Source organism: Salarias fasciatus, chromosome 14, assembly GCF_902148845.1.
Source record: "Salarias fasciatus chromosome 14, fSalaFa1.1, whole genome shotgun sequence".
In the NCBI taxonomy this organism is placed as follows: domain Eukaryota; kingdom Metazoa; phylum Chordata; class Actinopteri; order Blenniiformes; family Blenniidae; genus Salarias; species Salarias fasciatus.
Window position 1 is genome coordinate 31,495,564 of NC_043758.1, and position 19,653 is coordinate 31,515,216.

Here is a 19,653-nt window from a genome sequence, read left to right on the forward strand (position 1 = left end):
TTTCAAGTTTTCAAGTTTGCAGTATTTGTTTTGCTTTTAATTACACGATTAGCATCAGAGCTTCTTTCACAAAACCATCCCAGACTGCAGAAGCGAGGCTGGGAAACAGACGGCACGGCTAGCTTCCTCTGCTAGCTCATGCTGCCTGCCACGGGAAGAACGTCACATCTTCATCAGGGAGCGTCCGTCCATCCGTCCGGACGCCACATGTAGCACATCGTCGTCTTCTTCAGCTCCTCCTCATCAAACTGAGACCACCGCGGCTACAACAGCACAACCTGCACAATGACAATCACACCGTAGCTTCTCGACCCCGTCCAGCAGCAGCTCTCATGTGCGTTTGTTGGAATTAGCTGGAAGTAGTTGTGTTTTAAAGACAAAAGACAGTCTTCCATATTGATTTCTATTTATTTGTAAGTGTTGTTTTTTTTGAGATGTTATGAGTAAAATGTGTAACAGAGGGTCATTTTATTAGCATGTGAGAGATTTTTGCTCTGTATCTCAGGTGTTGACTGCATTTGCAGCTTTGAAAACTTCCATGGAATGAGTGATTGCTTTTATTTTCATATGATCAAATTAAGTTATGTAAAAAACAAATGAATAAATAAAAATCCGCTGTTAACTTTTAGCATTTAGCATTGCAAAAAGCAAAGATTTATTCATTTTTTTTCCACCTATAAAGTGACACAGACATTGCTTCTGGACATTATATGTTCTTGTTCACGAATTAGCTTGAAGCCTAAGGCTAGGTTCTTATTCAGACATTTAGTTAAATCATCTTCACAGGTTAGCAAAAAGTTAAAAACCCATTTAAAAAAAATGAAACTCAGTTTGATGCAAATGGTTTATTAGCATAATTTAGCATGTTTAGGAAAATACCTTTATCCAGCAGCAGTATTGATACCAGCATCAAAACTGCTGCCTTGTAAGATTTTCTAAACTCAATACATTCATTTTTTTAATTTTGCTACTATAAATACATTTAAACCAACATCCACGGTCATTATCATCACGTTATTAATAACTGAGACTGTTAGCACTGTGATGCGATCACAGGGTTTTCGGGTTAGAGTTCTACTTTATCAGTTTAAAAAGATAAAAAATATCCCGAATGCATGTAAAAACAACCGTTTGACATGAAAACATTCCAAAGCATTGGCATAATCTACCTTAACCAGTGAGCAAATCACTGGAGTACATCACCTTTCTGAAAAATGGGCTTTAGAACTAAATAAACATCAAGTAAATGTGTTTTTAGTTAGCATTCAGATGCTATCCACGGGCCAATAAACTGAAGTATTAAAACAAAACTCATTTTCCATATTTTTTGCTTATTTTAGCAATGAATTTTATTTAATCTGATTCCAATTGAAAAGATTTATTTAGTTTGGAAAATAAAAGCTATGTGAACACGGTCCAACTGATTGCTACGTTAGCATCTCTCTCTCAATCTATTCAAACATTTCATTGAATTATTAAGATCACTGCAGTCGCTTCCTTTTCGATATTTATTGTCTCAACATATCACCAAATGTGTACAGCTGTTAATTTAAAGCTTTTTGTAATTTAAGTGTGTGTGTGTAGAGAGGCTGTCCTTTTCAAGCAGCTGCAATATTTTCGTATTTTGAGGATCTTGTGGGGTTTGGGGTTTGTCTGGGGCTCAGATTTGTGTTTTGATTTGCAGTTTGTCTTCTGAATTAAAGGCGCAGCTGTATCCGGTGTGGTAAATCGCTCGTTCGACATCCTGTTTGGTTTTAATTATTTGGTTCACAGGTGACCTTTGTGTGTCTGACCTCATTTTTCACTAACAGCAGGTTAAAAAAAAAAAGAAAAAAAAGATAAGAATCCCAAAATGTTTTCACATCTTTATCTTTATTGACAACAGAAAGAGAAACAGTTAACACGTCTACAGAAAAAAGAACAGACATGAACTCAGAGAGAAATTAAAGCTGGGAAACGAATATGGCTAAAGTTACCTCACTTGTTCTCAGGAGGTTTAAATTAAAATAAAGGAGGAGGCCTACGGGTTAAAACAGCCTCACTGGAGCGATGTGACTTTACCAGGAGACAGCGGCACTTTGAAAAACCAAGAAAAGGAATAAAGCCCATAACTTTACATTTTGCCAATGAACCATTATGTTATTAAAGTATCAATTAAACTGCTTCTCTTGGAAGTGAAACGTTATTTTAATATATTATTATAATCTTGTTGGCTCCATTACTTTAAAAATGGCCCGTCTTTACCTGAGGGGTGATTATTCCAAAGTTGTGTGTAAACCTTTAACAGCAAACTGAAATACTGGGGGATTTGATGTTTGAGACAAATGGAATCATTCAAATGCCATTTTTATACATTACTGCCAATTCAAAGAAGGAAAACAGTGAAAGCACACATTTTTTTCCCACATTCTTGCACTTGCTTGTCTAATATTTAGTCTATAACAGTTTCACCTTCGGTAAACTCAAGCAGTGAACCACAGTTGAGGGTTTCACGCCCTTTAAAAGGTCCCAGTGTTACAGTTAAAAGCATGAAGGAGCAGAATGAGCCAGTGGAGTGGAGCAAACTCCCGTCAGTGCAGCAGCCTCTTTATCTTTGGGGTCTAAATGGTGAGAGAGGTTCTTCCAGCACTGTGTTGGCACACCTTATTTGATCTCTGATAGATTCAAGTAGTCGGATGATGAAAATAAGCCACGGAGGTCCAGCTGAGAGCAGATCCAGAAGAGAACATGAGTGTGTTTTTCAGAGCATTTCAAAAAGGTTGTAAACAACTGAAAGTGTATGAAAATGTCAAATCTGGAGAAGAAATACTGAGTTTGTAGTTTTGTAGTTTGAGGTCTTCATAATTACCGTCTCCTGCTGCGATGTTTTATTACCTTAATTCATCTCCGTTACACTTTCTACAGATTCACTCTTTAAAAGTTGTTCTACCAGGACTGGGTGGGAAAAGGCATCCCCATTAAGGTTCTGTGGTTAAATATACACTTATACTCATGCATATAAATATGAATTGTTCCATTTTTCTCTTGTTTTGGACCGAGGCTTCTTTCTCCTGTGTCTGTAGTGGTTTTCTGTGTTTACTGATATGCGGGTGGTGTTTGTCCTGTGATGATAGCGTCTGAAGGCCGCGGTGTGTTCTGGCGCCTCTGGAGGAGGAGGGGGGCGGGCGGAGGAGGAGGAGGCGTCTCCATGAGGTCCGCTGTGTCTGAGAGCAGCTCCCGCTCACGGTCTGGGTTCAGTCCCATGTCTGCGGCGGCCGGGGATTATCTGGCGTCGTTGAGCTGCCGGGCCACCGTCAGGATCTCCTTGGCTCCTTTGCCCAGCAGCAGGTCGGCCAGGTCGGCGCCCAGCTTCTCGGCGCGGTCCTGGGCGTCGCCGGGGATCTTGGCGGCCGTCACCCCGACCCGCTGGACCTGCTCGTCCACTTTCTGCACAGCCTGCGGCAGGGCGGCGGGAGGGTCACAGAGTGAGGGGCTTCTCCCAGTCAAGCACACGCCGGTTCACACGGAATCGAACCGCTTACCTCGCTTTCGGCGGCGATGCTGGTCTGCATGGTCTCCTTCAGACTCTCGGATCCGTCCAGACTGTACACCGCCCCCGTCAGGTAGAGCTGGAACAGCAACAGGCAGTCAGTCAGCGCTGTGATCGCCCCCTGGTGGACGAACAGCTGCTCATATGGAGACGAGCTGAAGGGAAGCTACATCAATGAGTGGGAGGAAGATGCTCTAAAAGGTGGATGTGAGCTGGAGACAGGAAGACGGGCGTGTGGCGATCAGGACTTCTTTTACCTACCGTTCTTACCTGGCAGTCTTTCACCTGAGTGTGAACGGCGACCGGGACGCTGCAGCCGCCCTCCTGCGGAGCAGAGCTCAGCTCGTCACACAGGAAACACAACAGCCAGTGTGTGTGTGTGTGTATGTGTGAGCGTACCAGCCGTTTGAGGAAGGCTCTCTCGGCGATGCAGCGCAGCACCGTGTCGGGGTCGTGGAGGACTGACACCATCTCCAGGATGTCTGCGTCTCGGGCTCGAACCTCCACCGCTAAAGCTCCCTGACAACACACACACACACACACACACACACACACACACACACACACACACACACACACACACACACACACAAACACACACACACACACATTTATAAAACACACGCGCACACATTGCGTTCCCCATGCAGTGCTCACACAGCTCCTACCTGTCCCACTGCGTACATGCAGTCCTCTGGACCCAGGATCTACACAGGACACAAGCAGAGGTCAGGGGTCAGGGGTCAGAGGTCAGGGGTCAGGGTATCTCACAGGGCTCTGCCGGCCCGGGCGCGGCTCCGGTACCTGACTGATGCGGTCGTCCCAGCCCATCCTCCTCAGGCCGGCTGCGGCCAGGATGATGGCGGAGAAGTCGTCCTTGTCGTCCAGCTTCTTCAGACGGGTGTTGAGGTTTCCGCGCTGAGGGGCCGACGCTCAGGAAAACCACAAACAAACAAACAAACAAACAAACTGCCCAGCGGTGGAGGGCTCGAGAGGAACCGCTGCTCCGCTGGTGTTTGGGATGTTTTGAACAGTGGCCAGAATCAAACTGCTTCTGAGCATTAAACTGATCGCTTGGTCACAAATTGAAGAATTAATAATGATTAATCACAGACTATCTGTTAAATCTCTCTTCTTTTTTTTTTTAAACATCAATTCGTAGTATTCCACAGGTCTGGCCTCTGGATTCAAACCTTTCAGTCAGGATTATCGCCACGTCCACAATGTTACATTACTACTAATACATTAAAAAGCAATACAATAATTTATTACTATTAATAAATAATGATGACAAAGTTTTTAAGAGGATACGATGTCTTTGAAGTCCAGGTGAGGAAACCTCTTCTTCAGCTGAGCAGCGCGACGCAGAGAGCTGGTGCCAATCACACTGAACACACACACAATTGTTATTGATGCAGGCGTACAGGAACAGGTAAGTTGAGATGGTGCAGAGTGTGTGTGTGTGTGTGTGTGTGTGTGTGTGTGTGTGTGTGTGTGTGTGTGTGTGTGTGTGTGTGTGTGTGTGTACATACCTGTTCTCGGGCAGTGTGTCCAGGGTCTTCCCGGCGTGTTTGGGATGCAGGACCACTGCATCATGGGGGTTTTCTCTCCTGCAGTAAACAGACAAGGAGTGAAACAGGTGGAACAGTAAACGCTGGTCAGGGCATGAGGAAAAACACACCAGCGCTCTTTCTCTTGAATTTCCCAGCCTGGGATTAATAAACTATCTCTCTATCGATTTCTCTTGCTCCTGACGGCTCTGTTTCTTTACTCCAGTCCACAGCAGCAGTGTTTCAGTGTGTTGGAACTCCTACAGTAAAATCTGGACAACCCATCAAACAAACGTGTGACGAAGAGGAAAAACTACATTAGAAGCTGGATTTATTCTCCACATTATTCTGAGAAGTCTTGTGCTTTTCAACACTTTGTCTAATTATAAAAAAAAAAAAAAAAAAAAAAAAAAAAAAACATTCTCAGCACCTTTTTAAATCATGCATTCTTCTGTCATTGTGATGAATTGTGACGGCTGTACCTCCAGTCACACAGCAGCAAGAGGGTCACGCTCCTCACCAACACTTCAAATATATTTTATATCACTTAACACTGAGTGTGTTTATGCATTGGTATGAGTTTAGTTGATATACTTTAATACTATTTGTAAGCATGCATATCAGCTTTATTCAGTCAGGTTGTGTGTTGCCGGTGCTGAGAGAGTCCAGGCAAGCAGCGTGAACAGGAAGAGCTGTGGGCTGGAACCAAATCACCTCCCTCAAAAGGGGGGCAGGGAGATCATTTTTTGGTTTTGGTTCTTTTGTGTCAACTTGACATTAATTTGGTTTGGTTCTTTTGACTTCTTTTAAAAAACAAGTTAATTTGATGAAACATTTTCGTTAATAAATAGCTTTCTTTCTGAAATCCTCATGTTTGACCGGCTAGGTCCCTCACATCAATTTAACAGATCATTTGAAGGAAACAGAAATAAAGGTGTCACTTGTGTGATAAAGCGTAGCAGCTTCTCGCTGTCAATCAGAGACACCTAGTGGTCACAGCTGGGATGTGTCTATAATTTAACATATCAGTTCATTTTTTAAATAGAAACAGCAAAAAAAATCAAACAAAGTGATTTATAGTCCAGAAAATAGAGTATTATTGTCTGGCTGTCAGTACTTCATGTGGTTTGTTGTTTCTGCTTCAGGTTTAGTTTTCATGATTAAAAGAGTTGAAATGAGACGTGCACTCACTTGAGCACGGCTCCAATGGTGAATCCTGGAGGCAGCGTGGTGGGAAGGTCTTTCAGTGAGTGAACCACCAGATCCACCCTGCAGACCACACACACACACACACGCACACAAACAAAATAAAATAAAATAAAGCATCTTTTGACGCAGCGAGCCCAGCTGGACCAGCGGCTCTCCTTTCATGACTGAACATCAGACGGACTCTCACTAAACTTCACTGCTTCTTAGGGATCAAAAAAGAAAAAAAGAAGTCGGCAACTCACTCGTTCTTCTCCAGGGCGTTCTCCAACTCTTTAGTGAACAGACTCTTCTCACCGATCTGCAAACATAAGGACAATGTTACAAACTTAGTAAATATGGAATAATCTTTTCAAGCAATGTGATAAAAACTTAATCAAATAAAAACATTATACAGATGTTTCACATTGTTTTGAGATTTGTTCTTCAGAATAATAATTACGGCTATGTTTTCCTTTCATCTCGGTGTTTTGACTAATTTTTCATTGATTTATGGAAAAACTTGTGGCTATCACAAAGAACTACAGACACACAGGTAGTGTTTCGTGTGCTGCTGGACAGACTCACCTTGGACAGAGCCGTGTCCAGGATCTTGTCTCCGGTTGTTGACATGGCGACTGAAACGCAAACACAGACGATGTGTTGAGAAAAAGAACTTAAGTAGAAAACACAAGAACTGGACACATCCTTGGGTTTAATGGAGGAAAATTAACAGGTTGAATTTTCAGTGACAGTCAAACAAAGGGTTGATGGAAAAAATCTTTTCCTTCACTGGTAAGCAGCTCACTAACAAAGGAGACGCTGTGTTTTATAGCTGATTAAATAGGAAAAACCTGGATTTTCTCCACGTTTAGGAGATTCTGCTGTAACGGTTAAGACGATTACGTTTTTTCTGGAAACAGGTCAGACAGAAACGACTCTCAGCTGCAGCACACCTGACCGGAATGAGAGGCTCGGTTTTTAATTTTAACGCTGGATTGACACACGCCGAAGCAGCAACACGTCTCCATGGAAACCCCTCAACTACAGGAAGAACAACTGAGTGACCGGACCGGACCAACTGGTCTGATCACTGAATCCATTCATCCCCCGGTGTTATGGGGATTTCTGCATGCAGACAGGGCAGTGGCCTCAGCATGACGAGGAACAGGAAGACTTTTCTTTATTAAGACATTCTCACAGTTTCCTGGCATCATTGTCCGTGTGTCACGTTGTGCCGTTCCATTCAGAGGAAACTTGCTCATCTTCTCACACAGAAACCACAGATGACACCATCTCATCAGACAGATCCACAGAGGAAGCTCATCTCTGGGATTCAACCTGCCTACTCCTAGTATTCAGACACTTCCTGTTTTATTCTAAGAACAAAATCTTTTTACTGGCTTAGTAACAACGAAATGACATTTTTTTTGGTCAATTTCTACAAATCAAAGCTTAAAACATGTAAATAACTTCACAATATTTGAGAAATCTACTAAAATCCAGCAGAAGATCTCATTTTAATCGATATTCATATCACAATAATTTTGTGACAAACATGAAAGTTCCCGCCGCCTCGGTACAAACTGACCAGAGATTCAATCAACATGCGGTGAAGTTGACACATTTCCAACCAGGCAGACGAGGTGGGAAAACACAGCAACGGGTACGAGACGAAAAACACTCCAACCAGGAAAGGTTTCAAACTTTCAGCAGAGGAAGTAAATCCGGTAAACTCTCACCGATCTCCAGATGGACGTCCGGGTACAACTCCTTCAGCTTGTCGGCCACGCTGTCCGTCTGGATCCGAGCCAGCTGCAGAGCAGACCGTTAGAAATCAGTACGGGCCGAAGAGGAGGAGGAAGAAGAGGCTGGAGGTGATCAGCTCAAAGCAGGCTGGGGTTTTCTGAGCTCTTTCTGCTGGTGTGAGGTTTGCGTTACAGGCAGGACGGTGGGAGGTGAGAGGGATGTGTACCTGGCTCTTCCGGGTCCCGATCCGGATGACGCGGCTCACCTTGCCGTTCCCGTCCTGTGAAGGAAGAAGAAACAGCCTCAGCTTCCAGCACATGTCTCCCCTCAGCGATCCCCCTCTCTCCCCTGCCTTTCCTCTCCCCTCTCCTCACCCTGATGTACTTGTAAGGTCCTTCCTCCATCATCCTGAGCTCCTCGCTCTGTGGCGCCTATTGTACGCTGAGCGGTGTGTGAGGATCCCCGCTGAGGTCATATAGTCCCAGCAGATACTAAACAGTAGAGCGTCTGACCACACACACACACACACCCTCCCTCCTCCTCCCTCCTGAGGGACCTCCACCCCTTCATGTCTCTGCTTCTATAAGATAAGTGTGCCAGTTCATGGCGTCCGTTATGAGGAGCAGGGATGGGCAGCTAAGGAGGGTCCCGATCAGAGGTGTGGCCAGCGGGGAGAGCGCCGGCTCTGCTCTGAACTGACGGGACGAGAGCAGATAACAGCAAGCTTGTCGCAACTGAGGAGCCCAGAAGAAATCTTTATTTTTACACTTTACCTCATCTCATAAAATAACACTCCCTCTTACACGACAGGGTTCAAAACCACATATTCAAATAAGATGAACACACTTTGACCACAAAAAGTGTGTAGTTCAGGAGACTCACAGACACTGATCTCATCCAGAGTCGGCCAGACCAGGAAAACAGCGCCATAATAACCTTTAAAGTTAAACTAGAAAGTTTTTTATTGTTGTGGTGAAGAGTATATGTTTGGAAAATGTCAACATTTTCACAAAACCAAAAGATTACGACTGCAAATGATTATAATTTCAACATAAAGCCAATTTAAATGAAAAAGTTCCCTTTAAAAATACAGTGAAATGTCCAAAAAACTCAATCCAAAGTCCAAAAATCAAAGGTTTCTTTCTAAAATAGAATTAAGCCCAGACTGAAATCCCTCACGTTCTAGCTTTGACCCACTGGTCTGATCTTTGACACCCTGGGTTTAGAGCTTCGCCTCCACCCGTGTCATCAATTTCAATTCAAATATTCTAATAGAGAATTTATTTGTGTCTCTATTCAGCCAGATTCTTCCAACTGGTCCATAAATAAACCCAGGTTGGTGGAATCATCTGGGAAATAAAACGGTATATAAATGAATGAATAATTCCTCTTATAATGGAATCAGTGAGAATACTTATGGAATATAAAGGCATTATTTATGTATCTGTGTTCAAAAAAAACACAGTTTTGCAACTTTCATCAGTAAATGTTCAGATTAGAGACAGTTTGTGAACTTCGTTGTTTTTTTTTCACTTTTATTTCTCAGCTTTTGATCATACTGATTATAACTGATATTTAGTATTTTCTTTCACATTTAAAGTTTTGTCAGGTGGAAGTTGCAGAGAATTGATGCACTTTACATGCAAACATTTACACACCGAGTCATTTTTATATCGCACATATGTAAAAACTGTTGATACGCATGTTTTTCTCCTCTTTTAATCCCCACATCTCACTGTGTAATAAGAAAAGAGGCTTAACTTCCCCTTGCTGGTCCCATTCAGAACTTCACTGAAAAATCTGACAATATTAAGTATTTTCTGTAAGATTCAAGGTTTTCACGTCATGAAAATTCTCCACATTCCTCAGTAGATTATGAAGCGGTAGAGAGTCATGGTAAAGGCTGCACTGCTCATGATCTGATAACACTGATATTAAAACATGAATCACACGCTGTTACTGAGTTTACAGCTGATAGATCAGAGCTGGGAGGGAAACTAAAGTTCAACACGACACCAGAGAGTCTGTGCAGAGTGAATGAGCTGCTATAAATCCAAACTGCCACTTTAAATGTACTTTCTAGCTAAAAACTCGCACTGCTGTTGGAATTTTAATCGGTGATTAGCTAACAATTTGGCTCGTAAAGTGTAAAAAAGCAGAAAGAACACGCGGTTTGGACTGAATCTAAAGCCAGTGACCACTGCTTCTGGTCTTATCTGAACTCTGTGGACGGTTTATCGATGTAAATATGAAAGTATTTTGTTCCAACATGACACAGGAGGCATTTTAAAACAGCCAGAGCTCAACAGTGAAACATTTAGCCTTCATTAGCCCCTTTTCAAGCTATCTGTCAAAACTCACAGGCCCCGCCCCCTCCATCCTCCCAGCCAATGAGAGCTCAAGGATACGCTGATTGACGCAGATATAAGCCAATAAGCGCGCACACACGCCGCAGAGAGCGCTGAATTTCTGCACGCGCTGCATGCACTGTATATGAAGACCTACCGAGGAACTGGCCTCTTCCGACATGATGGCGAACGGGCTCACGGCGGCCGCGAAGCCCCGGTGGAAGCGGTGGGTTCCGGTGCTCGTTAAATCAGCGCGCCGCTCTCACGGTGCCGCCGCTGCCATGTCTGAATGGAGCGGCCGCACTGCAGTGGCATTGGCCCGGCACGCTGGAGGTCGTTTCCTGCTTCCGGCTCCCGCTTCCGCTTCCTTCCGCGAGGCGGCGCAGCCGCACAAGAATTCCTCAAAGTTCACCCCACGTGTACAGCGAAAACACAAAAATACAGTGAAAATGTTTTTTTTAATTTTTGAAGCATTTTGTAATTGTTCATCTTGACTGAAATTAAAGATAATGACGTGTGCCGTGCAGGTCACTGAGAGGTCACTGAGAGGTCACTGTCATTAATGATCTAATGATGATGTGTCACCTGTACATCTGAATATAACGTGACCTGCCACTTATAAATATGAGGACATAATGGATCATGGAGAATGTGTGGATGGAGTGAGAAATCCATCTATCTATCTATCTATCTATCTATCTATCTATCTATCTATCTATCTATCTATCTATCTATCTATAGGCGTCAAACATTCATAGGGAATCATAAAGTCCTCTTCCTAAACATGTCATTCAACTGTGTCACACATGAGGCCTTGTTCATGAGGGAGGTGTGGGGAAGAAACTGTTCTTTTGTCATGAGGTTCTGATCTGACCCTGGAGGCCCAGAACCTCCTTCCAGAGGGGAAAGTTTGAAAGAGTTGGAGATTTTACATTTTGTCTTGTAAGATGGCATTTTAGTGAATTTACTGTAATACGATGTCAACCTGTTCAGGTTTCATATTAAAAAAGTATATTCACTTAGTTGTAGACCTTTTCATAATGTTCTGAATTTGTCTGGATGTGGCCTTCGAACTGAAATTAATTTGGGCAAGGATTGAAGTTTCCTCTTTATCTATTTCCTTTCTTTTTTTAAATAGAATTTTTTTCTTTCTTTTTGTTTTTAAAGAGCACGTCTGATACATTGAAATACTTTTGAGAAGAGAAGATATCTGCACTGAATTAAAAGAGAGTAGAATTTTTTTCAAACTTAAAACAGCCATGTCAGTTTTTTTTTTTTGTTTGTTTTTTTTTGGGGGGGGGTGTCTAAAACTGAATGTCTGATTTTCAAATCAACCATTGTTGGATTGTTTCAATTGCAAATTCTTATCTTTTTTCATTAATGTGACCAAATATAGTCTTTCTGAATAAGATGATTCTGTCAAAACCACAGGACAAGTTCTTTGCGTCATCCATGTAGTTTTCCATTTCAGTTTGTTTCTGTTCACATTAAAGTGCTCAGATCATGAGTCCACAGCTTGTCAGACTGTGATAACAAGGAAAATGCATCACAATTATCTTAAAAAGTCTATATTTGAGGAAACTTGTGGAGAAAACAGAATCACCTACATATATCATTATGTGATCAATGACTGATTATCCAGTGATTAATTACAAATGATTGTAACAGCATAAAACACTGCATCACCCTGAACACACCTTCCCCTCTGTGAGACACGATGGAGGCAGCATCATGCTATAGGGATGCTTTTCTTCAGGATTAAAGGGGAGGCTGCTCAGAGCTGATGGAAGATAGATTGATGAAAACCTGTTGAGTCTGATGAAAGACTTGAGACAAGCGGGGGTGCGAGCTAACGTCCCAATAGGACAACAACCTCCAACACCCAGCCAGAGCTACAGTGGATGGTTTGGATCAAAGATCATTTGAAAATCTGGACGGACTTGAACATCGCTGTTTACGGATGCTCTCCATCCAATTTGATTGAACTGTTTCAGAAAGAAGAATGGACAAAAATTTCAGTCTCTAGTTGTTCAAAGCTGCCTTCATGCACCAGGATGAGCTCCTCAGACCCACTGTGGGACCAAATGCTGGTACAGTGGCGCCCGGGTTCCTTCTGATGTAGGACAATGCTGGCCTCATGTGGCCGACGTGTGTCAGTAGTTCCTGTGTGATGAAGGCAATGATACTGTGGACTGGAACTTCCCCAGACCTGGATTCACTCGAGCACACCTGGGACATAGTGGCTCGTTCCATCCACCACGGACTGTCCAGGAGTCGATCGATGCTTGATTTCAGGTCTGGGGTGAGATACCATCGAACAGCCACCGTTTCATCCGGAGCATGCCCAGTTTTTGATAGGCCCAATCACACTGAAAGATCACAGTTCTTGCCAGATGTAAACGGGCCCCTCATGGGTTTGGGGCCATCAGTTGCCTTGTGCAGACATCAGGTTGATACACAGTTCGTGTTCATGGTTCTCTCATAATTCCACCTGTGTTAGTTCACAGTCTGGATGCCTTCGTGAGAATCCAAAATAAATAATAATACAAATAAAGAAGAAACATTGAATGAGAAGGTGCGTTTAAACTTTCACTGGTCGTGTGAGTGGTAACCCACCCCTAACCCCCCGCCCCGTGATGCCCGCCCCTGCTGGAACAAGGGGCGGGGCCAGCAGTGTGTGGTTACCCGGGCAGCGGAGACAGTGGGCGGGGCTTCCTCTCCGGTCAGCTCGCTGTGCCACATAGACAGGCTGCGGTCGGTTCACGGGACACCGTCTCAAACAGGTAAAACCAGCATTTCTATCACCATTAACCAGGTCAACGCTGACTAGTACAGCCAGACTACTCAACCAAACTAAGTAAGCCTCACAGAGGCCGGTGAGCGCCCCGTATCCATCTTTAGCAAACAGGCTAGCGTCACGGAGCTAGTAAGTTAATTCAAGCGGAGAACTTAGCCTAGAAGCTAGCAGTAACACCGTAACAACAGCTGTTCACTACATAACGGGAGAGGGATCAACCGGTACAAACCGATTCACGTGGGCTCCTGTCCACCGTAACAATCACCGGGACCAATCAGCTGGAGAGCAATGAAACAATACAAACCGTGTTATAACCGGTGTTTGGGATTAAGTGGTTTCCCCGTTAACTGGTGACTGACTTCCTTTACTGGCAATCATTGCCGATGTTCAAAAGCCCAACAGAAATCGCAGAGCTGTCTTAGCGAACGCTGGTAAACTGCATTTACAATAATGCTTCAAAGTGTCGTCCGTTTTGTGGTTCTGGGTTTAACTCTTGCAGTTAAACAGCGGACGTTCAAGGAAGTGAGTCACCAGTTAACAGGGAAACAAGTTGGTCCAAAACACCTGTTCATCCAGGCACCTGTCCGCTGCTGGTCTCACAGGGAACAAACTGTAGGATGTCTGCTTACTTTTACGTTCAAACTCGAAATCCTGACCTTCATTTCGAGAGGAGTTAAAAGTTTTTAGGGTCATCTAAAATAATCTCACTGCAATCAACACATTTTCCACATATTTCTTGTATGAAATACACACCAAGCCATCCAACATGGCTTTGCTTTCCATTCTTATTTTTAATGTGGGACACTGCTGGAAAGATGATTGAGTCCCCATAAAATAAAAAATGTCTTTGACCAGCTTATATTTTGCTTCTATTGGCTTCTCATTCAGTTATCTCTAAATTTGTGCCAAATAATTTTGTAAGAGTATTTCAGTCATCCAACTTTGTGTCTTTTCAACAGATACTGCAATAATGTGCATTTTTATTCGAAATGCATGTAATCAAGTGACATGAGTTGGTCTAACTGGTGAGTTGACTCCTTCATAACGTGGCCTCCTCCTGTTTGTCTCCTGCGCCTCAGGCCCGGGGCCATGGCCAAAGACCCGCTGGCCGAGGCGGGCTTCTTCTTTGATGAGCTCAACAAGCTGCGGGTGCTGGAGCCCGAAGCCAGCCAGAAGACGTCTGAGCTCAAAGAGGAGTGCAAGGAGTTTGTGGACAGTAAGAGGATGTTTTTAGTGTGTGTCTGTGCGTGTGTGTGTGTGTGCTCGGCCAGTCTCTCCAGACACGACTGCTTGGTCATGTGTGTTTCTGTCCTTCCCAGAAATCGGACAGTTTCAGAAGATCGTGGGCGGCCTCATTGAGCTGGTGGACGAATTAGCAAAGGAAGCAGAAACAGAAAAGATGAAGGTGAGCTGGATATTTGACAGTTGTCCTCAACATCTGGATGTATTCCATCTTTAAAAAACAAAACAAAAGAACACTCTTTAATCTTAGATCTCTCTTTTTGAAGTTGAACTCCTGACTTCACTGTGGCTGAAATCAATAAACACTTTGAGCACATTTTGTTTTTTTTATAGTTTAATGCTGATCACATGCAGAAAAGTCAAACTGTCCTGACAACATGTGACACTAAAGTTTCCACCTGCTGCTCTCTGTCAGGCCATCGGAGCCAGAAATCTGCTCAAGTCTGTGGCCAAACAAAGAGAGGCCCAGCAGCAGCAGCTGCAGGCCCTGATAGCGGAGAAGAAGATGCAGCTGGAGAGGTGAGGAGTTTTCTTCAAGATCAGCTGGAGAAGTTCTGACTGTCCATTAGAGCTGACGTCACGTCCTGCAAGAGAGAACCAACGATATCCAACATTTTGTCGATTCTTCAATATTAATGAGAATGACAAACGTAAGGCAGACTATTATGTTCTGCCAGCATATCAAAAGGCTAAAGCAAGTTCACAAAACAGCTCCTTCACCACCAGAGACATGTGAACCAGCAGAATCCTGAATCCTCTGAGCAGTTATAGGTCTAGGGCTGGGAAGATAGTGAACGAGGTTTAGGTTGACTCTTTTTTTTTTTTTTGCACCAAGTCTTTTATAGAAAATTTATTTGAAGAAGAAAGAACTACAAAAATACAGAACAAAAACACTTCCCAATATGTTACTGTACCACTCAGTATGGTATGTCACACATATATCATTTGAAAATTGTTGTTGTGTAGAAAGAAAAAAAATCTAATTAATTACAGTAACAGAATTGCCCTGGTACAAATAAAAAATTAAAAGATAAATCGGTGGAAGTCAAGACGATGGAAAGAAAAAAAAAATACGAAGCATGACTTCTTTAATATGTGCAATACAGGCTCAGTCATGAAATTGTTCAGCAATAGTGACGTCCAGGTTCTTCACATAACTTAAGAAGGGCTTCCAAGTCGTGTAAGATTCTTACGCACAGCCTCTGGTAGAAAAGTGAATTTTCTCTAGGACCAAATACTGTAACAGGTCATTAATCTACATCCTAAAGGTTGGAGGGAATTGATCCTTCATTTAAGAAGAATCCGTTGCCTGGCAATCAAAGTTCCAAAGGCTACTGTTGTTTTTTCTCCTGTTATTAAGATTAAAAAGACTGACTCTTTAAATGTATTAGCAGTTCACTATCGGTCAGGACAGACTCATTTCTGTCAGAGTTCTCTGGTGCTGAAAATCAACAACAACAAAATAAACACTCAAACTGTTGCGTCACTCGTCTTATCTCAGCTGAGAATTCTTGAATGAATGATTGAAGCCAGACTTTGTTTGCCGCCTGCTGCAGGTATCGGATCGAGTACGAAGCTCTGTCCAAAGTGGAGTCGGAGCAGAACGAGTTCATCGACCAGTTCATCTTGCAGAAGTGAGGCTGTCGACCACAAACCTCCAACCTCCGAGTGCCTGAAGCGTCTTCTTCCTCCAGCAGTCCGCCCGCTCTGCCAGGGAGCTGGAGCTCTGGATCCAAAGGCTATTTCTACTATTTATACCCCAGACTCGCCTCCGTATCTACTTTTCTGACTTTTTGTATCGGTGCAGACAGGCGCAGCACCTGCATGCATTTTGTAAATATGCCGAAGTTCCTGACTGGATCAGGAGGTTTTCATTCCCTCCTCACGGTACAGAACAGCAGGCATTCTCACATTTCTCCTGATAACTTCAAGATAAGTTCAGACATCAGTCACCAAAAATGTTTGGATCCAACCAAGTAAGAATTTCAATCTGCGATGCAGGAGTGAGGCTGAGCAGAGTACAACAACAAAAGGATAAAGAAATACCAGTGGGGAATTCATGCTCTAAAGAAAAAGCTAATTGTTGCACATTGCAGCATTTTATTGACACTACGGGACCAAAACATCCACCAATGAAGAACTTTTGACATTTCATTGTATTTTGCACCATAATGGCAGATTGTTGAAAAATAGCACCAAGTGCAGGTTTGGTGAAAAGGTACCGAAGGTGCTGTACTTTCTGGAGTACGAGTCACACCTGTGGAGACAAGCTGCAAGAAATCACATTCACCTCTGAAGAATTTGTAACGGGATTTCTGTAATAGTCTGTTAACTCTGTGACAAAGTTCTGCTGTCACTCAGTATGAATGGAGGTTTTTGTTGGAATACAGAGACAAGTCACTTCCTGCTAAATCGTATGAGCAACCAAACAACTGAAATAGTGACTTATATTCTGGGAAATACGGTAACTTCTATCACACACGTTTCATTCATCACTGCACCAAATCAAGGGAAACATCTGGATGTGAAGGTTTCATCGGTCCAGACCACTGGACGAGCGTCGCTGCCGTCTGTTTTACATGTTATCTTCAGGATATATTATTTAAAACAAGTTATTTAGAGTGGTTTATTTAAAGCGTGAGTCATCGAGAATATCAGCCAGCTTCTTCTACATTCCTCCTCTGGACGACAGGATTCTCTGTGTCACTAACAGCGTCAGAATGTGTGCTGAATGTAGAAGCGGCGAGGAGTCCAGGCGCCGCCGCAGCTCTTCTCTCCAGAACCTCCCAGTGCCTCCAGAAGAGCCGCCGGCGACCTGCACGCTGCAGCAGCAGCTCCCACAACACAACAGTTTACTTGAAGAGCCTCGATTGCACAAACAGATCATTGTTGCGGTTGTTGTTTCAATAAACATGACTTCATGCACACTGGTGGATCAATTATTTATTTAATCTAGAGGCGATCCAGCACTGATCAGATTGTCTGACCAGTATTTTTCATTTTAAGAGATACTGCACTGAATTCATTTTAGCCCCAATGAAGCAAAGCAGCCCCAAACCATGATGCTTCCTCCACCATACCTCTGCCCCCTTCGTGTTCTTTGCAAACAGAAAAATGTCAGTTATAACACAGCCTTCTGTATTGTCCAGACTGGTCAGCTCACGCTAACCACATGACATTTAGCAAGCTAATAGACAGGACGTTCGGTTCCAGCGCCGTCGCACACTCCCATCGTGCAGCTCACTTCTTGGTATACTGTCAATCACAAGAGAGTTATGGTCAGGCCGCTGAACTGATGGCGATTGGTTTTCCTGATCTGGTCCTGACCTTGTGGAGGATCCAGTCAGCGTCTGCTATGGCTCTCTGGATCATCAGCTGAATCCTCTCCGGGTCGTCCTCGTCTGAATGGCTGTTGTAACCCTGGAGCCCCAACACACAGCAAAGGATCGGGATGACGTACGGGACGCTACGTGGTTCTGATAAGCTAATGGTCCCACTCTGAAGATGTTCTGAACTAATCCCAGAACACAAGGTTCAAAACTGACCCTCTGGCAACATTGTCTTCAAGCACTTATTAGCAGGTTAATAAGAGATTACTACTAGACCTCAGTTAGTAAAAACTGATGGTTCAGCGTTTTGTAAAGCCGTCTCTCTGTCCCACTCACTGTTAGCGTAACCGGAGCGCTCATTTTGACAGTTGCTATTTCACTGAATCCCCTGTTCACTGCATGAGGAGAGCCTCTTTAATTCTTAGGATTAGTGTACATTCATCTTCTTCTCAATGTCATGACTTCTTCCTATTGTTGGACCATTGTTTCTTCCAAGAAACATCCAGATGATAGAGCATCTTCTTTCCACTAACATCCAGATTGTAGAGCATCTTCCTTCTGCTAACTGCGGCCTGGTTGACAGACAAAAAAGCAACGCAAGTGTACTAACTTTAATTTTCAGTAGCAGAGTTGGGGATTTCTGATGCTATAATGAAGTCCTAAAGTTCCCAGTTTCTTCCGAGCCACCCGTGACCTGGTTGACGGCGTGGAGCTCTGAGCTGGTCTCACCTGTCTGATGGCGTGCTGATAGTGCTTCTGCATGGCTGTGGACGGCAGCAGCCTGCAGCACCTCAGCAGGTATCGGTAGAGCTGCACCGGGGTCTGGACCAGCTCGGCTCCCACCAGCGGCGGCATCAGGCTGCTGGTTCAAACACAGCCCCGGGGTCAGGTGAGCAACGGGGCAGCAAACCTTCGAAACGTCACAGTGGAAACGCAATACTTTTCTGAAACAGAAAACACAAAAACCATGTGTTTTCACTTGAAAAGTTGCGTTGTAAACATGATGCTTCTACAGTACAGTACAGTACAATTGTGCAGTTACACCATCAGTTCAGCTTTCACAGGGACCCTCAACAAACATTTTGGATTATTTGTGTGTGCGTGCGTGTGTGTGTTTATTTCAGTCTCTTTCTTCGTGCGTGTGTCTGTGCGCGCGCTGACCTCTCCGCACCCTGCACACACCATCCAGCAGCCTGCTCTTTGTTCGGCTCGGGTTTTTCCGGTTCGGTTCGGTTCTGTTCGGCAAAGTTCTGCTCCTGCTGACAGTCAACAGGATGTTCGGCTCAGTTCGGGTTCTGCTGACAGCCAGCCCGAATGTTTGGCTCTGTTCGGATAAGTTCGACTCGTGCGGACAATCAGCGTGACACTCGGCACGGTGGATGTTGATGTTGATGACTGACCGTCAGAATCTGTGGTCAATGCATAACACAGACCGAGCAGGAAGTGAGGCACACTGTCTTCCTCTGGGCTGCAGTGACGGTGTGCACGCGCACTGCTGCCCTCTACTGTCGACTCTGCACAATGCAGTGGAGCTGGTCACGCCCATAGAAAGGCTTTTGTATCATTTGATCTAAAAATATCCATAACAGTATATGGGGTTGGGGGGGGGGGGGGGGGGGGGGGGGGGGTCATTTATTCGGCAGGACACATTTTGTCTCCTGGTTTTCTGGGGCCAAATAAGCTCCACATTATATTATTAATTTCAACAAGTTAGAGATGCGGGTCTTTTAATCAATCCATGTGAATTATATAAACGTGGAATAAGGGGCAGATTATTAGTCATATTTAAGTATTTCTATTTATAATAAATTTCAATAACTTCACTGCAATGTACAGTAGGCTAATTAAACTTGTCTCAACCCTCACTGGAGTCCTGCTGGTCCTACAGCATTTGACAAAAAAGACTATTCCACATTTTGCATGA

General features: G+C 43.9%; 3 protein-coding genes across 5 annotated transcripts; 1 reads left to right on the forward strand and 2 right to left on the reverse strand.

Moving 5' to 3' along the window:
• Positions 1-1,860: 1,860 nt before the first annotated feature.
• Positions 1,861-10,677, reverse strand: LOC115400535 (porphobilinogen deaminase-like). 3 transcript variants are annotated; one of them, XM_030108482.1, is made up of 14 exons: positions 10,519-10,677; positions 8,240-8,293; positions 8,007-8,079; positions 6,853-6,902; positions 6,531-6,586; positions 6,271-6,348; positions 5,062-5,139; positions 4,841-4,916; positions 4,334-4,447; positions 4,198-4,236; positions 3,929-4,048; positions 3,791-3,853; positions 3,522-3,608; positions 1,861-3,435 (listed from the first exon to the last, which is right to left on the reverse strand). In XM_030108482.1, the coding sequence occupies exons 1-14, from the start codon at positions 10,540-10,542 to the stop codon at positions 3,262-3,264; spliced, it is 1,086 nt and encodes a 361-aa protein (XP_029964342.1). In that variant the 5' UTR covers positions 10,543-10,677; the 3' UTR covers positions 1,861-3,261. The 3 variants fall into 3 exon arrangements, with proteins under 3 accessions (XP_029964342.1, XP_029964341.1, XP_029964340.1); XM_030108481.1 differs by lacking the exon at positions 10,519-10,677 and adding an exon at positions 8,388-8,520 and having other exon boundaries at positions 3,800-3,853; XM_030108480.1 differs by lacking the exon at positions 10,519-10,677 and adding an exon at positions 8,388-8,520.
• A 2,408-nt stretch (positions 10,678-13,085) lies between these two features.
• On the forward strand, positions 13,086-17,326 carry LOC115400557 (intraflagellar transport protein 20 homolog). The gene is made up of 5 exons (XM_030108532.1): positions 13,086-13,144; positions 14,238-14,374; positions 14,478-14,563; positions 14,816-14,919; positions 15,957-17,326. Exons 2-5 carry the CDS (start codon positions 14,248-14,250, stop codon positions 16,036-16,038), a joined length of 399 nt encoding a protein of 132 aa, XP_029964392.1. The 5' UTR covers positions 13,086-13,144; positions 14,238-14,247; the 3' UTR covers positions 16,039-17,326.
• Positions 17,327-17,329: 3 nt separating this feature from the next.
• On the reverse strand, positions 17,330-19,177 carry LOC115401218 (LYR motif-containing protein 9-like). The gene is made up of 4 exons (XM_030109442.1): positions 18,891-19,177; positions 18,459-18,673; positions 17,728-17,820; positions 17,330-17,655 (listed from the first exon to the last, which is right to left on the reverse strand). The coding sequence occupies exons 2-4, from the start codon at positions 18,582-18,584 to the stop codon at positions 17,641-17,643; spliced, it is 234 nt and encodes a 77-aa protein (XP_029965302.1). The 5' UTR covers positions 18,585-18,673; positions 18,891-19,177; the 3' UTR covers positions 17,330-17,640.
• Between the last annotated feature and the right edge of the window lie 476 nt (positions 19,178-19,653).

Bases quoted from the DNA above. Each gene is read 5' to 3' on its own strand.
- LOC115400535 (XM_030108480.1), bottom strand. From the start codon at position 8,420: ATGATGGAGGAAGGACCTTACAAGTACATCAGG. The intron at 6,903-8,006 runs GTGAGAGTTTAC...TTTGCGTTTCAG, and splicing joins GGACGTCCATCTGGAGATCG to TCGCCATGTCAACAACCGGA. The intron at 4,049-4,197 runs GTAGGAGCTGTG...GTGTGTTGTCAG, and splicing joins GCATGTACGCAGTGGGACAG to GGAGCTTTAGCGGTGGAGGT.
- LOC115400557 (XM_030108532.1), top strand. From the start codon at position 14,248: ATGGCCAAAGACCCGCTGGCCGAGGCGGGCTTCTTCTTTGATGAGCTC. The intron at 14,375-14,477 runs GTAAGAGGATGT...TGTCCTTCCCAG, and splicing joins GTGCAAGGAGTTTGTGGACA to AAATCGGACAGTTTCAGAAG. The intron at 14,920-15,956 runs GTGAGGAGTTTT...CGCCTGCTGCAG, and splicing joins AAGAAGATGCAGCTGGAGAG to GTATCGGATCGAGTACGAAG.
- LOC115401218 (XM_030109442.1), bottom strand. From the start codon at position 18,584: ATGCCGCCGCTGGTGGGAGCCGAGCTGGTCCAGACCCCGGTGCAGCTC. The intron at 17,821-18,458 runs GTGAGACCAGCT...TTGGGGCTCCAG, and splicing joins ATCAGCACGCCATCAGACAG to GGTTACAACAGCCATTCAGA.